The sequence below is a fragment of the Phacochoerus africanus genome, chromosome 2 (genome assembly GCF_016906955.1).
Source record: "Phacochoerus africanus isolate WHEZ1 chromosome 2, ROS_Pafr_v1, whole genome shotgun sequence".
NCBI lineage: Eukaryota > Metazoa > Chordata > Mammalia > Artiodactyla > Suidae > Phacochoerus > Phacochoerus africanus.
The window spans coordinates 170975012-170992042 of NC_062545.1; the positions used below are offsets into that span (position 1 = coordinate 170975012).

The 17031-nt window shown below is 36.0% G+C and overlaps 1 protein-coding gene across 2 annotated transcripts in view; it reads left to right on the forward strand.

Moving 5' to 3' along the window:
• LRRC49 (leucine rich repeat containing 49) overlaps positions 1–15487 on the forward strand; it is a 145357-nt gene extending 129870 nt beyond the window's left edge. For both annotated transcript variants that reach the window (XM_047767200.1, XM_047767201.1), the window contains 2 exons: positions 5776–5929; positions 14808–15487. In XM_047767200.1, coding sequence (XP_047623156.1) covers positions 5776–5929; positions 14808–15011 — 358 coding nt within the window. In that variant the 3' untranslated portion in view covers positions 15012–15487. The remainder of the gene's footprint in view (positions 1–5775; positions 5930–14807) is intronic.
• Positions 15488–17031: the final 1544 nt, after the last annotated feature.

Sequence of the window (17031 nt, forward strand, 5' to 3'; positions counted from 1 at the left end):
GCAAGGACACAGACTGATTGACCTGGAAACATTTCAGGGAAACATAAATTTTGGTTTTGCAAGGTGCAAAGGAAGAAAAATAAAAATCAAAGCCCAGGGCCCCATCTAAATTGGTGAATGTAAATTGAGATCTTCCCAGAATTAAGCTAGAACCCCCATGACAACACCATCAAAGGAAGGGTGTGTCAGAAATAAACCTCACTTCCTTCCCACTCTCAGAACTTTACAAGGAAAGTTGCCTTGGTGTGAGCAGAGAAGGGGCAGAGTTATCTCTAAGAAGTTGTAACCAAAGCCAGTCCTCATACAGATTTATAGCCTGAATTCAGTAATTTAAATTAAAATGGATAGTTTAAAATAATATCAAAATTTAAACATTACTACCTCTAGGTAACTGGTAAAAGCAAATGCATTTTATCTCCAGAGGAAGTTATTCTCATCCTATCTCAAAGAATCGCCATGGATAGTTTTTAAGGATAATGACCAGCACACAATGAAAAAAAAATTTTTTTTTTGAATAGCCAAGCACACAAGGAAATCAGGCACCATGTGTAAGAACAAGCAGAACAAAATGGACCACAGCAACAGTCCCACAAATACTTTAGATTTAACATTATCACTCATGGATTATAAAATGACTATGTCTAGTTTATTTCCTGGTATAAAGATAAGATTGAAAATGTCTGAAAAAATGGGAAATTTTTAAAAAGTGATCAAGCAGATTTGAAAGGAAACCAAGGTAACTACTATAAATGAAAAATACAATAAGCAAAATTAAATCTTAAGAGGTTTAACAGCCAATTAGACACAGTTGAAAAGAGAATCAGTAAACTGGAAAATACTCTAGAGAAGAGTTTGCAGAATGTAGCACAAAGAGAAAAGAGAACATATAGAAAAATGGTTGAAGATGGAATGACTTAGAAGATTTAAAATATGTTTGATTGGAGTTTCAAAAAGACACAAAAGAGGAGTTCCCTGGTGGTCTTTTGTTTAAGGATTCAGCAGCGTAACTGCTGTGGCTTGGATTCAGTCCCTAGCCCAGGAACTTCCACATGCCTCAGGTGTGGCCAAAAGGGAAAAAAGGACACAAGAGAGAGCATGGGGTGGAGATAATGACAAAGAATTTTTCAGAAATGATGAAATACACTAATCTACACATTAAGTAAGCTCAACCATCCGAAATTTGTTAAAGTAAAAGAAATCTACACCTAGTTAAATCACAGTGAAACTACAGAGCACCAAATATAAGGTGAATTTTTTTGCAGCAACTAAGAAAAAGAGAGATTATATTCAAAGGAGTATACATCAAGAGTTGACTTCATGGAGTTCCCATTGTGGTGCAGTGGAAATTAATCTGACTAGGAACCATGAGGTTGTGGGCTCGATCCCTGGCCTTGCTCAGTGGGTTAAAGATCTGACATTGCTGTGATCTGTGGTGCAAGCTGCAGACATGGCTCAGATCTGGAGTTGCTGTGGCATAGGCCAGCAGCTGTAGCTCCAATTAGACCCCTAACCTGAGAACCTCCATATGATGTGGTTGTGGCCCTAAAAAGCAACAAAACAAAAAACAGTTGACCTCATAACAGCCACAGTGGAAGCCAGAAGACAGGGTAATAAATATGTTCAGTGTACAAAAGAAAATTAATTGCCAAGCTAGTATTCTATACACAGCAAAAAAGTCTTTTAGGAATGAACATGAAATAAAGATATTTTAAAGCAAAATAATAAAAATAAAAAGAAGATGTAAAGAAATGGAAAGATATTCCATGTTCCTGGATTGGGAAAATCAATATTGTAAAAATGGCCATACTACCCAAAGCTATCTACAGATTCAATGCAATCCCTATCCTATTACCCATGACGTTTTTCACAGAACTAGAACAAACAATCCAAACATTTCTATGGAACCACAAAAGACCCAGAATCGCCAAAGCAATCCTGAGAAACAAAAACCAAGCAGGAGGCATAACTCTCCCAGACTTCAAGAAATCCTACAAAGCCACAGTCATCAAAACAGTGTGGTACTGGTACCAAAACAGACAGACAGACCAATGGAACAGAATAGAGAATCTGGAAATAAACCCTGACACCTATGGTCAATTAATCTTTGACAAAGGAGGCAAGAACATAAAATGGGAAAAAGAAAGTCTGTTCAGCAAGCATTGCTGGGAAACCTGGACAGATGCATGCAAAGCAATGAAACCAGAACACACCCTCACACCATGCACAAAAATAAACTCCAAATGGCTGAAAGACTTAAATATACGACAGGACACCATCAAACTCCTAGAAGAAAACATAGGCAAAACACTCTCTGACATCAACCTCATGAATATTTTCTCAGCTCAGTCTCCCAAAGCAATAGAAATTAGAGCAAAAATAAACCCATGGGACCTCATCAAACGGAAAAGCTTTTGCACAGCAAAGGAAACCCAAAAGAAAACAAAAAGACAACTTACAGAATGGGAGAAAATAGTTTCAAATGATGCCACCAACAAGGGCTTAATCTCTAGAATATACAAGCAACTTATACAACCCAACAGCAATGGAAAAATGGGCAAAAGACCTGAATAGACTGTTCTCCAAGGAAGATATACAGATGGCCAGCAAACACATGAGAAAATGCTCAACATCGCTGGTTATAAGAGAAATGCAAATCAAAACTACCATGAGATACCACCTCACACCAGTCAGAATGGCCATCATTCATAAGTCCACAAATAACAAGTGCTGGAGGGGTTTTGGAGAAAAGGGAACCCTCCTGCACTGCTGGTGGGAATGTAAACTGGTACAGCCACTATGGAGAACAGTTTGGAGATACCTTAGACATCCATACATAGAACTTCCATATGACCCCACAATCCCACTCTTGGGCGTATATCTGGACAAACCTCTACTTAAAAGAGACACATGCACCCGCATGTTCATTGTAGCACTATTCACAATAGCCAGGACATGGAAACAACCCAAATGTGCATCAACAGAGGATTGGATTTGGAAGATGTGGTATATATACACAATGGAATACTACTCAGCCATAAAAAAGGATGCCATAATGCCATTTGCAGCAACAAGGATGGAGCTAGAGAATCTCATACTGAGTGAAATGAGTCAGAAAGACAAAGACAAATACCATATGATATCACTTATAACTAGAATCTAATATCCAGCACAAATGAACATCTCCTCAGGAAAGAAAATCATGGACTTGGAAAACAGACTTGTGGCTGCCTGATGGGAGGGGGAGGGAGTGGGAGGGATCGGGAGCTTGGGCTTATCAGACACAACTTAGAATAGATTTACAAGGAGATCCTGCTGAATAGCATTGAGAACTTTGTCTAGATACTCATGTTGCAACAGAACAAAGGGTGGGGGAAAAAATGTAATTGTAATGTATACATGTAAGGATAACCTGACCCCCTTGCTGTACAGTGGGAAAATAAAAAAAAAAACCTAAAAGATTTCCCATCAGTATTTCTGCACTAAAAGAAATGGCAAGGCCTGTGGTTAAGGCAGAAAGAAATTGTTTCCAAATAGAAATTCTGAGGTATAAGTAGAGCTAAAGAACAAGAAAAGTATTAAATTTGTGGGATAAAACTAAATGAACATTTACTATATAAAACAATAATAATAATAATACATTGTATTTAAAGATATAGAATTATACTGTGACAGAAGTATATGGGAGGGGTAGACGGAGATATAGTTTTCTAGGTCCTTGTGTTATCTAAGATGAAGATATAGTAATTAAATTTAGATGTTAGTAAGTTAAGGGTGAATGTTGTAATTTCTTTGGTAGCCAAAGAATAAGTAAGAGCAGGACAGGGGTGAGGAATGGGAAGAAAAAAAAAAAGAAACATAGAACATTGGGGCCACATAGAAAGAAAAGAAAGTGTTACATTTAACTTAAATACTAGTCTGTCCGGAACTACACTTGTATCAAAACTCAGTGGCTTAAGACAAGAGCTTTTTTTTCTGAATCTATAGGGTCAGCTGAATTATCCTTAAAAACTTATAAACCAAAAATTGACATTGCTACAAACCCACAGTTGCAGCAGAAAGTTTTAATATACCTCTGAGTAATTAATAAAAAAGGGATGTAAAATAATTGAATGACATGATTAACAAATTTGACTTACACATTTAGAGAACATTGCTCCCAACAGCTGTAGAATACAGCTTTTCAAGCATTCATGGAATATTTATAACAATTGACCCAATACTATCCAGAAAGCAAATGTCAACAGATTCTAAGGGATTCATATTGATCATACTCTCAATTAATATGCAATTAAGCTTTAAGTCAATTACAAATGTTAACCAGGAAATCCTCATATATTTGGAAATTAAGAAACATGTTTTTAAATAACCTACAGGTTAAAGACAGTTTTATTATGGAAATTTGAGACCAGCTTGGACTGAAATATAAAAAGAGAATATTTAAAAACTTGTGGGATTAAGTTACAGTGGTGCTAAATGGAAATATTTTAGCTTTGAAGTGGGTACATTAGGAAATAATAAAGGCTGAAAATGGATGAGCTAAATATTTATCTCAAGAAGGTAGAAAAACAACAGAAAGACTATCCTGAAGAAGTTAAAGAAAAGAAATAATGCCATTAAAAACAAAATTAAAGAAAATTTGATGGAAAATGTGTATATAATTTTTGTAATTAAAATTAGTAAAATAAATGCAGGAAATATCTGTATGTTACTTTTTTCTTTACAACAGTGAGAAAATTATGCTACTAAATATCCAATAAAAGGGACTGATGAGGTGAATTAATCTACATCCCATTTGAATGTTACTCATTCCTTAAAATTTTAATTTCAGTGACATAGACAATGTTTATTATGTAGCATTAAATGAAAATGGTATAAAAAATTCAATGTAAAATATAATCTTAACTTTCTATAAAGATTCATAGAAAAAGCCTGCAAAGAAATATGTCTAAAGTGAACGATGTTGATTTATTCTATTTCTTTATACTTTTCAAATTTTGTACTCCTTACAGTTTCTAAAATGGTTGTGTTATACCCTTAGGTTGGAAAAAGGAAGACAGTTTTTAAACCTTCATTTTCTGCTCCCAACCTTCAGTTCACAGTAAAGAAGTAATATCACTTCCCTTAAAAACACCCTAGTGGTAGAAACTAGAAAGTGACCTTCATGGCAGTCCTCTGGAATTCTAGGCTTATGGGTCTGTGAGTGATGCTGTGAGCACTGTTTATATTCTTCAAAATCAAACAAAGCTTCCTGTTTCATTATTTACCCCCTACGAGAATCTTGCCCTGATATGCTAACATTTGGGGGTTTTGGGTTTTTTCTTTGTTTTTACCTAAACTTAAACGAGTGTACCATTTTGTTTTCTAGCTATGAGTAATACTACTGAGCCACATAATGGAATTATGAACTATTTGTGTGATTTATATGATGTAACTAACATGTTTTCTGGGATATAAAGACTTTGAAAATGTGGTCTACTATATGTTTAATTGGGGTTTTTTGTGCTCTGTGATTTAAGTTTTACATTGATTTTTAAAGATAGTTTTTTCACTTTAGAAGTGATTGAGACATGTGTATGTCAATGATTGGTAGTTATGAAACAAAAGAATTTGAGCTGTATAGCTTAATTAGTAGAGAGATTGGGGTAGTGAACTGTTTTCAAATAAATAACTCAACAGATGTTCAGAAAAGCATATGCTACCCTATAAAGTCAACAGAAATAGACATATATTCATACATTTAGTAACTCTCTAAATCTCCTTACTGTCTTTTTATAGGAAGAAGCAATTCCGGTATCTTTTAGAAACCAAAGGGAAAAAGCCTGGTATTGCCAGTGAAGAAAATAATGATAGCAAGAGACTTGTAGGAGAAAATACAAATCGTGCTACGCTAAATTATACCACAAGAGACTTTTATAATGAAAAGCTAGAGGTAAAACTACCATTATCTTTGGAACCTGGTGCCTGGATATATCCCAAAGGTCTTGGGGCTTGGCACTTCTACGTTTCTCCCTTAATCAGTTAAGATAACCTTTTTTGTTCTGGAATGTTAGCTAGCCTTGTATACAAAGCTGAGGACAGTAGGCACCAAGGTATTAAGAAGAACTAGAGTGTATAGTTTCAATATATTTAAATACAAAAAAATGCCCCAAAGAAAGAGGTACCAAAAATCTAGACCAAAATAGAACCAAGGGCCCAAGTCTTCATGAGTTAAGAAAACTAATATACACTTGTTCTGAGTACTTAACTAGTCTGTGCCAGGCTGGCAGAAGACATGGAAGAACCCCCATTTCTGTTCTCTCTGCCTAGGTATTTGATGTTTTAATTCACTGTTTTCTTTTCCTACACCATTAAATTATGTGCTCTTAATCACATAACCTATTCTGTTTCCACTATAGCTATTTAGACAGAAAAGCTGGAGCCAATTCTTTATTTCTTTATGTGTTCAGAGGTAAATACTATGTTAGAGTGCTGCAGGACCTCAAGGAAGAAAGCCAAGTAGTGACTGCCTTGATGGAACTCAGAGATAGCTGAAGAAACAAGTTATCTAAAAAGCAATAGAATATTAATATTCTACAGGAGATTTTGAGGGAACTAACATTGTGTGTGTGTGTGGTATATATACAAAATGGCCAAACATTTTTCAAAATTTTTTAATAGATGTGAGATTCTTTATTCAAACCATATCATAGCTGAAAACTCAGTATGTCAAAAGAAAGCAAAACAGCAGAAGTGCTATTGTTGTAGAGGGAAGGGGAGGCGTTGGTTCAGAGCTTTGTTTGACTGGATCTTCTATTCTTTTTCTTTCCTCTCACCTCATCCTCAATCCTGAAGCATCTTTTGGAACCCATAGGGCTCTAAGGATTACAGCTTGAAAAGTACTTGAGAACTCAATGCAACAATATTTTTATAGCATACTGAAAGATGTTCAGATTCTGCTTTAAATTCTGGTGCAAGAAAGGTTACTGCTTCATGAGGTAGCTATATATCACTGAACAACTCCAACAGTGAAGAAATTCTTATGCATATTAAACTGAAATCTGCCTCATAATAACTTTCTATTAGTAACCCTAGAATTGCCATATGTAAAGAGAACACCTCTTCTTGTGAAAACTTCTTCAGACATTTGAAGTCAATTTCTTGAAGTCCACTCTACAGTCATACTTTCACTCATTCCAAAATCAAGTGTTGAGCCCCATCACACGTAACACTTGGGCTGTAAAAAGTCATTATTGTCCTTATCCTCATGAATCTCACATTCTAATGGGGAAGGCAGACATATGGAGGGATAATTGTAAATCGCTATGTCAAGAGAATAGAGGAGGGAATAGAGGAGCTTATCCAGTCAAGAGAGGCTTTCCAGAGAAGAAGCTTCCTGAAATCTTAAAGGATAAAATGTAGCTATATGGGAATGTGAAAAGGGCAACTTTAGGTAATGGTACAGTTTGAATAAAAGGTATGGGAGCATGAAATAGATAAGGAGAGGGCCAGGAATTATAAGTAGTTCACTATTCTAGCAGCACAGATACTGAGGTGGATGGTGTTAAAAGACTGAAAAGGTAGCAAGAGGGATATGTCAAAGAGATGGAACTTAATCCTTTGGCCAAGAGGAGCTTCTTGAGAATTGCCAAAAGAGGAAAATGAAAGCCAGTCTGGCAGGATTATTGAGTCCTTGTCTTCCTGAAAGAGGTTGGTTCTAGGAGTCAAAAATTAATAGTGATTTCAATAAAAGACATTAGAAAAATATCAAAGAACTGATTATAAAATAAGAATAATTTCATAGAGAAACCTACAACTCTTTAAGGAATGGACAATTGAAATGATTTTTAAGTTATTTAACAGTATTAAAAAAAAGGAAAACTTTTTTCATTTTTTTAAGTCCTATAATGTAATGTTGAATCCAAATCTTCTAGGATTTCACAGAAAAAGAAAAGCTAGACCAGATACCTAAGACTATTGATAATCCAAAAATCCTTAAAAAATGATATCAAGCAGAATATAGCAAAAGATTAAATTAATAATGAAAAATTACAGCCAAGGGTGGTTTATTCCTAGGAATGTGAGAAAAATTCAATTTTAGCAAATTAATAGATCTGATATGAAAATCTATGATTATTTCTATTGACATTCAAAGGGCATTTCTCACAATTCAACATCAATCCTTAATTTTTTTCACCTCAAAAAATAGGATAAATAGAAACTGGATAGTAAGCATCATACTTGATAGGGAAATTCTAGAAATATTAGCATTAATAGTAAGCAGAATTCTAAGATGGCTTGATTCCCACCCCCTGATGTCTTCTGGTATAATCCTGATAACACTCAGGTAAAATTCCCTAAGTGCAGATAAAACCGGTGACTTGCTTCTAACCAGTGAAATATGGCCAAGGGTAAAGAATTTTGTAGATATAACTAAGTCTTTGAGTTAATGGAAAGAGAGATTATCTTGGATAAGCCTGACCCAATCAGGCAAGTCCTTTAAAAGAGGATCCAAGCTTTTCCTGAGAAATTTTTCTGCTGGTCTTGAAGAAGTAAGCCACTATATTTTGAGAGGGTCACATGGCAAGGAACTTCCAGAAGTTTCTGGGAGCTGAGAGCAGCCCCTCCTGCTGACAGCCTACAACAAAATGGGAATTCAGTAACTGAATTCTGTCAACAACCACTTGAATTTAGAAGAGGACTTCAAGCTTCAGAAAGGTACACAGCCTGACCAGCACACTGATTACAGCCTTGCAAAGAAGCCCTGAGCACAGCACCCAGCTATGCCTTGCCTGGGACTCTTGATAAGGGAAACTGAGATAATAGATGCGTGTTGTTTTAAACCCCCAAGTTTGCAGTAATTTTTTTTTTGCATAGCAGTAGAACACTAATGCATCATAAAGTTAGCCTCAAGACAAGATGTCCAATATCACCATTATTATTCATCAATACAGACAATACAATTAGACAAGAGAAAGAAATCGGTGGTAACTTTAAAGAAAGGGCTATTTGCAGACAATATCATTGGATACCTGGAAATCCCAAGCGAGTTAATTGAGAAACTGTAAAAAAAACTATAAGAAAATTCAGTAATGGAGCAGAAATCAACAGCTTCCATTTAAGTAAATGACAGCCTATAGGAAAATATAATGGGAAAGAGACCCAATTCACAACAGCAACACAAAAAGATAAAATACTTAGTAACAAACTAATTAATAAGTATGTAAGATCTATATGAAATAAACTTTAAAATATTAATGAAGCACACAAAAGATTTATGCAAATGGAAAAATCTACCATATAGCTATGACCTAATATAAAAATGTCAGTTTTCCTTAATTTAAAAATTTATATTCCAGTAAAAATACCAAAAATTTTTCATTGAATTTGATCCTGCAGTACATGTGGAAAAATAAACATAAATAGCCATAAAAACTGAACAAGAAAAATAATGAGAAGACTAGCACTATGAGGTATTAAGATATACTATATTATAAAGTATTATCGGTTAAAGCAAGATAGTCATAAAAAGATAGTCTAATAGAATAGAATAGAAAATTCAAATACACATCTAAATATGAAAGAGAATTTTTATGTGATAAAGAGTAATCTCAAGTCAAATGGACTATCCAATTAGTGATTTGGGAATAACTATGAAATTGAGAAAAAAAAGCTGGATTCAGGTATCTTACATCAGCATCAATTTCAAGTTTATAAGGGCAGCATAAAATCCCACAAGAAACCATGGATAATTAATATTTAGCATTGGGATGAGAAAGGCCTACAGGGGGATAAAATAAGCAGCAAGAACCAACTGAAAAAATTGCAACTAACTCCCTGAATTGTAAAAAGCTTTTAGAAGTCAGTAATAAAGCAAACCAATAATCCAATATAGGTTGTATTACCTATTCAAAAATAAATTTAAAATAATGTAATTTACCATAACAATGAACACTATATAGAGATTAATAATAATAATATATATAGGCCTTCTATAGGGAAAGTTATTAAATTACATTGAAAGACATTGTAGAACTAAATAGATGCTTTATGGAAGAAACTTTCTCCATAGTAAAGATGTAGTTCTTTCTAAATCTATCAATACAAGGCAATTCTAATTAAAAGTTGGACAGGGTTATTTGTGGAACTTTACCAGTTGATCCTAAAGTTGTCTGATAGAGCAGAGGACCTAAAATAACACAAGAGTAGAGGTGGGGAGAACTTGCCTTGCCAGATAGGAAGTATTATAGCTGTAGCAGTTAAAGTAGTCTAGGAATAGATTACATAGACCTATGGACAAAATAGAGAGCCAGAACTACCCCATGGATAAGGAGAAACTTTGTAAAGATAGCAGATATTGCAGACCAGTATAGACAGACTATCTACTAAATGCTACTGAGGATATGCATTATCAAATCATAAATACATATTGATCCCCTATTAACACCTTACAACAAAAATTAACTCCAGATCAAATAAAAACCCAAGTACAAAAAGCAAAACTTTAAAGTTCTCATTGTAAAAATAGATGAAAATATAACCTTGATTAGGTAGGCTACAGTTTTTTAACACCACAGTGGCACAAACCAGAGGGGGGAATATCTGATACATTGAGCAATTGAGCTGTTTCAAAATCAGGAATAGTTTCAATGGAGTCAGAGAAGCAGAGCCTCGATTAAAGGGTTGAGCAGTAAATAAGCAATCAAGAAGTAAAAACAGCAAGTGTTGACTCCTGTTTTGAGAAATATCAAAGGGAAAAAAATCTGAAGCCACATAACATTTTGAAAGAATACTATGACATTAGGAGACTTGGATCTGAGCCCATGATTCCTCCACTTATTTATTACCTGAAAGACCTTGCTCTAGTCCCTTAATCACTTTCTCTTGACTCACAACCCAGCATTCTCTACTTCTTGAAGAATATTTAAATCACTACAACACAAAGTACTCATTCTCTGCCCTCTCTGTACATCCTGAGTTGTTGAGGGAATTAATTGAAGTAAGTTCCTCACAAATCAGGGTAGGCAGACCCTTTCATTGTATGAATGACGTGTATAATTATACACGTGACATGTATAATTCTGTTGCTTGGTAGTTGTCCATCCATCTCCTGACTCATTCTAAATAGATTTACGATGGACAAGAGAGTTGGAAAGCTGAAAGGGACTTTAAAGAATCCATTCCTGTTCTTAGGTGAGGAAAACTGCAAACTTAGGTGAACTAATGGTGATCACATGGTAAGTTCCTGACTGAGCTGCCTCTAGAGCTCAGACTTCTGATTCCTGACCTTGGCCTCTTTCATACTGTCATATTACTTCCTACTTTCACTTCTTCTTGACCACCCCAGCGCAAATGGCTCCGGCTTCTTTGAACAGTGATAGTATTTGCTGCCTAAATATCTTGTTCAGCACTTACTCTTTCATTTCTTTTAGTCAGCTTTTAATGTGTGCAGGCCAGGTCTCCAACTAAACTTCAGGTTCTTCAAGGACTAGATTAGTCTTTTCTCTAGCTAAGTATTAGTAGATGATATCTAATCCTGAGCAAGTCTCTCAACCTTTAATGACCTTATAAAATAGAGATATGGATTAAATCCCTATACAAGTGTTATTACAGTTTAAATTGCTGTATAACAAATCCACCTTTGACCTTTTTTTCCTATCTTTCATGACAAAATTTTAGTTTGAAGAAATAATATAAAAATATTGTATTGAAGTCACCTCATCAGGATTGAACTTGTCAAATACTTGCTTTATGACCCCCAACAGGGATATTGTGGGATGGGGGGAAAAAATGTGTGAAAGCATTTGAGAATGGAAAAAAAGGCATTATTCAAAGAGTAACAACTCCTTGACGGGTCAGGGCAAGAGATGCATCTCTGATGTGCTCTTAACAGGATCATTGTGGAGGTGCCAAGTGAGTTGTCCTGGCAGCACCTGATGAGTTTTAGAGTATACTGCATGGAGACGCAGAGTAATTGGCTTAGACAAGAGAAGAAATGACGAAGTAAAGGTGCTTTCAAACACTGACTAAATTAAGGGTTATTATAGTAGATACAATTCTGTATCAACATGTTTATAAAGACGTCATGGAAGAAACTATAGCAGGAAATTTTAAAGCACCAAAAATTGCACTATGCCAATTATGAAAAGTTCATTTTAATTTATTATGTATAAATTATTTAACAAAATACATTAAAAATTCTTATTTTTTTATCCTTTATTGCTATAAAAATTTTCTAGTTCTACTGCTAGGAACTTTCAGAAATTTAAAATCGTGTTTTAAGGAAGTTGGAAATCTGTGAGAGAGGTCTTTTACTTGCGTAAAAACATTACTCATTGTAAAACATTGCTCATTGTAGTTACTGATCTCTAGTGATTCACACTTGTCCTTCTTCCTGGTAGTCCCTTTGTAGTGCAGATTTACAGAGTATTAAAAGGGAGCAGTAAAATGTTATTCTCATCAGCAAGCTAACTTAGTACAGGTGACTAAGTCCCAGTCTGTATTTCAGAGTTAGAGAAGTTAGGTTCACCAGAGAAGTCTCCAGCTGGAACCATTTGTTATTTATCACCCATCAAAATCTGTACATATTTTTATGATAGTTCAATTTGTGGCCTGTTGTTTTTAGCACATCAACTAAATCAGATCAGCATGTTGACCCCTGAATGGTGAGTGATTATTTAGAGAAATCTTATATGTCATAAGGAAATTTCCAAAATATGCTTCTGTAAAAGGGAGTTAGTGACAGTTGGGACCCATCATTAACTTATATTGATTAATCAGGATTCTAAAACATATTTATTTTGTTGTTTTATAAATTGTAAAAATTTGGAAAAGGAAGAGAAATAGCAAAAAGTAGCAAAGGGAGTTCCCATCGTAGCTCAGTGGAAACGAACCCAGCTAGGATCCATGAGGATGCAGGTTCAATCCCTGGCCTTGCTCAGTGGGTTAAGGATCCAGCATTGCATGAGCTGCGGTGTAGGTTGCAGACGTAGCTAAGGGCTGGTGTTGCTGTGGCTGTGGTATAGGCCAGTACTGCAGCTCTGATTCGACCCCTAGCCTGGGAACTTCCATGCCATGGGTGTGGCCCTAAAAAAGAAAAAAAAAAAAAAAAAAAGCAAAAACACTCATGGTCTCACTACCCAAAGACAGTCTTCATGACACTGCAATATACTTTCTTCCATTAACTTTCTATATATTTTTTGTAACTTGTTAATAAAAATGTCAAACTTGCAACAAAGTTGAAAGAATTTTATAGTAAATACTCATCACACTCAAACCTAAATTCTACCGTTAATATTGTACTATATGATGTACTTGCTTTGTCACATATCTATGCATTTACTCATTCTCTATCCATCAATAATCCGCCTTATTTTTAAAATTTATTTCCAAGTAATTGCAGACATTACCATGCTTTTCTCTAAATAATTTAACATGCAGTTCATTAATTAGAGTTCGGTATTTCCAATAGTTTATTTTGAAGTAATATTTATATACAACGAAATACAAATTTTAAGTGTCCAATTCTAAGTACATATAGTAAATACATACTCATGTAGCCTAACCTCTATCAAAATTTCATTTTATATTTTTCTTTTTCTACTTAACATTGTAATATAAGCATTTTTCAAGTTATTGCAGATCTTCATAGTGTGATTTCAATGGCAATATTTGTTGATATTTTAAACTTAACTCTTTATTTTAAAATTATTTTGGTGTTTTGATTTGAGTTGGAGGTTTCAATAGATCCTTTTCCAAGTAGTTAAACCTATTATCTCATTGACATTTATTATTTATTTCCAGATGTGAATTTCTTCCCCTACAATTCTCATTATCTGACCTATTCATTGTTTTTTTCCATATATATTTTGGCACTTTCCATCATCATGCCTAGATACTCTCTAAAAGTATCAACAGCCAAAATAAATGTTGAATTCCTGCATTAAACAAAATGGCTTTGTGTCAGATCTAAGATGAAATGGGGGCCCAATGCCCCAATAGCCTTGGGCCCCAAACTTCCTCTGTTGTTTTGAACCCAGATTTTTCATTCACAGACTGCCAAACTTAGAGATTGAGTGGGAGCACTGTTGCTTTTGAAGGCAACGTTCTCTGGGTCCCAGGCTTGTATATATTTCCTCTTCTTCCTTGTACACCTTTCCCCCACTTTGTCCAAATGGTCTCAGCCACAAGTCACTGTAATGTACCACTACATGCATTCTTAGAATACAGAGTGGATTCAGAGTATGGGTATTTCAAGTATGTATATGGATATTAACTGACCTCACAGTAACTAAGATTGTCAGCATCTGTGCCCTGATTTACTTGCCACTGGAAGCCATCATTCTGTGCATTTAGCTGGCTTGTGTGAGGTAAGCTACCTGAACTGAGAAAGGAAAAAGTCTATCAATGGAAAAATAGTAGTTATGATCCGGTGGTTCCAATAAAGAAACATTTTTTTTTGTTGGAATTTTAAAGCTTTATTGCCCCCCACAATTAGCAAATGAGTTTCATATTAGTTCAACTAGAAGTTTTCTTCCTATAGATTCCAAGAAGCACATTTTTTACAGAGCTTTTCTACAGAGGTGGAGTGGACTGGGAAGAAGGGAGCTCCCACTTGCTGTCTTTACTCAAGCAGCTGTGTTGAGTGTGTTAAGCTCTGTGTTGAGAGTGTGTGGAGAAGTATTCCTGCTCTGAGTGGGTGGAGTCAGAATAGATTATTTCTAGAATATATAGAAGCATCTCTGGTCCAGCTAATTGTTGCTTTGGTTTGGAGGTAAGCTGCTTGGGATTAATTATGATTCAATGCAAAATGTCCTCTTTTTTTTTAACAGGAAATAAAAGAAAAAAAGAAACTCTGCAAGATGTATATCGAGGACCTTGTGAAGGAAGCTACAGAAATCAACATGAAAAATGAGGCTTTGCAGAAGCTTTGGCCTCAGATGTTCATTGAGCTTGTTAGGGATGCAGTCATAGAAATTCGCAATAAAAATTCCTATATGAAGCTTTGCCTACAGCAGATAACTGACCAAAAATAGAAATGGCTTTTAGTTACAGTTGATATTAGCAGTTTTATGTTTTTAAAGGTTGAAAAAATGTAGGTTAAACATGTTAAAACAACAACACTATCCTACCAACTAGAAAGACACACATCAACGCATTACTGCCTACTCTTCTAGTTAAAGGTTAGGAAGGAAAGAAGGAAAGAGAGATAAATGGAGGATTAATTTCCTATGTATGTTGACCAAATGACCTTTGGGAAGTAAGCAGTCTTTAGACATAGCCTAGGCCTTGGATTGGCCCCACATCTTTGGTTCTTGCTTTGATTGGTGCCCCCGCTACAGCCCAAAGCACGTAGTATTTGCTCATGCTTCAGCATGAGTTTCTTCCAACTACTTTCAGCCGATAATTTTTAGTTATTTGCCTTTTTTATTTTATGTCATGATTTCAAAGCCAAAAATATGTTCTTTTTTTATGAGTGAAGAATAAACATTAATAAATTTGTTTAAAAGAAGTGTGTTTGCCTCCTTAATCCAGTCAGAATTGTCCCATTTATTGTATGCTCCTCTTTGCAGGGGGTAGGAGCCCTTCTCCTCACTTATGTAGGAAGAGGCCCCATTCTTCTAGGGATGCAGCTTCAGGACACCACAGGGGTTTTGGGGGTCACTCTGGGCAGAAAATGAGTCAAAACAGGGGCAGGGAGAAAATACTTTGTTTTAAGAGATCCTGAGTGAAATGTGACTCATCAGTAAGTCTGCTTCTCTGAACCGTGTTTCCTTCTGTTGGTAGCTCTCCAGGTGGGGCTCTTTTTTTCAGATAAGCAGGTGTACCTATGCCTCAGAATTATAAGAGATTCCTGAGGAAAAGGTTCTGATTTTTCCAGTTCCGTTTGAAGATCAAGCAGGTAAATAGGATGTAAGCAGAGAGTTGTCCTAGTTCATGCTGGGTAGGAGGGTGTCTGAAGCCCGTGACCATAGCCAGAGGTGATACAACTTCAGAAACAATTTACAGGCCAATAAACAAGAATTCTTCAATCTGCTCAGATTTCGCCTGGAAGCTCTATGGCAGCAGGACCATCATGATGTAGGAAAATGAGACTAGAAGTTATAGGACAACAAAGTCCTACAGGAATTCTTGGAAGGAAGTCAGGTAAGCTGCTTTTGTGGTTCTAAAAAAGGCCTGCATCCTTAAGGGTTCCTGGTTGCCCTCCCCCAAGGAGTGTTCAAAAAGTTTAATTAACATCATGTTTCAGAACTTGGCCTTTTAAGTCACACTGTCCTGGGTTTGCATCTCAGCACTTCAGCTCCCAGCTTGGCTTATGACCTATCTGCACCTCAGTTTCCTCCTAATAGTACCTACTTCATAAGAATGTTGTAAGGATCAAATGAGATAATGCACTTACAGCATTTATCATAATGCCTGGCACAACGTGACCACCCAGTAAATGAAGCTATTCTTCATCTTCTTCTAGAAACAGGCTGAACCATGGAATTGGTGCCCCAGAATGGGAAGAACTGTTAGTGTTTCCTGATGATCCTCCGTCTCTCTAAATTGAAACATACAGACCATCTCATCTGTCTGGTAAAGGATGATCTCTCCTGGGGTTTCTGTCTTGTTTGGTATAGAAATGAGATCCCACCTTGACAGTGATATTGAGACAAGAAACTAAGAATATCTTGTTTGTGGGCTTCTAGGAAATGGGAGAGGTAAGAATGTGTGAGTCCTCAGGCCTGTGGGCAACGGTTGCTCACTCTAGGCTGTGGAGGTGAATACCTGGCTGTTTAATAAATGACCTCCCTAGCTTCCTGAATGCTGCCTCTTCTCCCCTAACCCTCCCACCCCTGATGCTATAGGGACTCACATGCACATGCTTTCTTGGCCCTCCCTAGTGCTCTTGGGAATTTAAGGAACCCAAGATCAGCACTCACTGACCTGGTACAAGCCTGAAAGCACTGCTGGCTCTACCCAGACCTCCTGCTTCAGGCCTAGTAATAGGGTTTCTGTCCTGTTCCTAAAACCAAACCTCCTTAATGCCCTGGCTTTAGTCACATGGTCTCT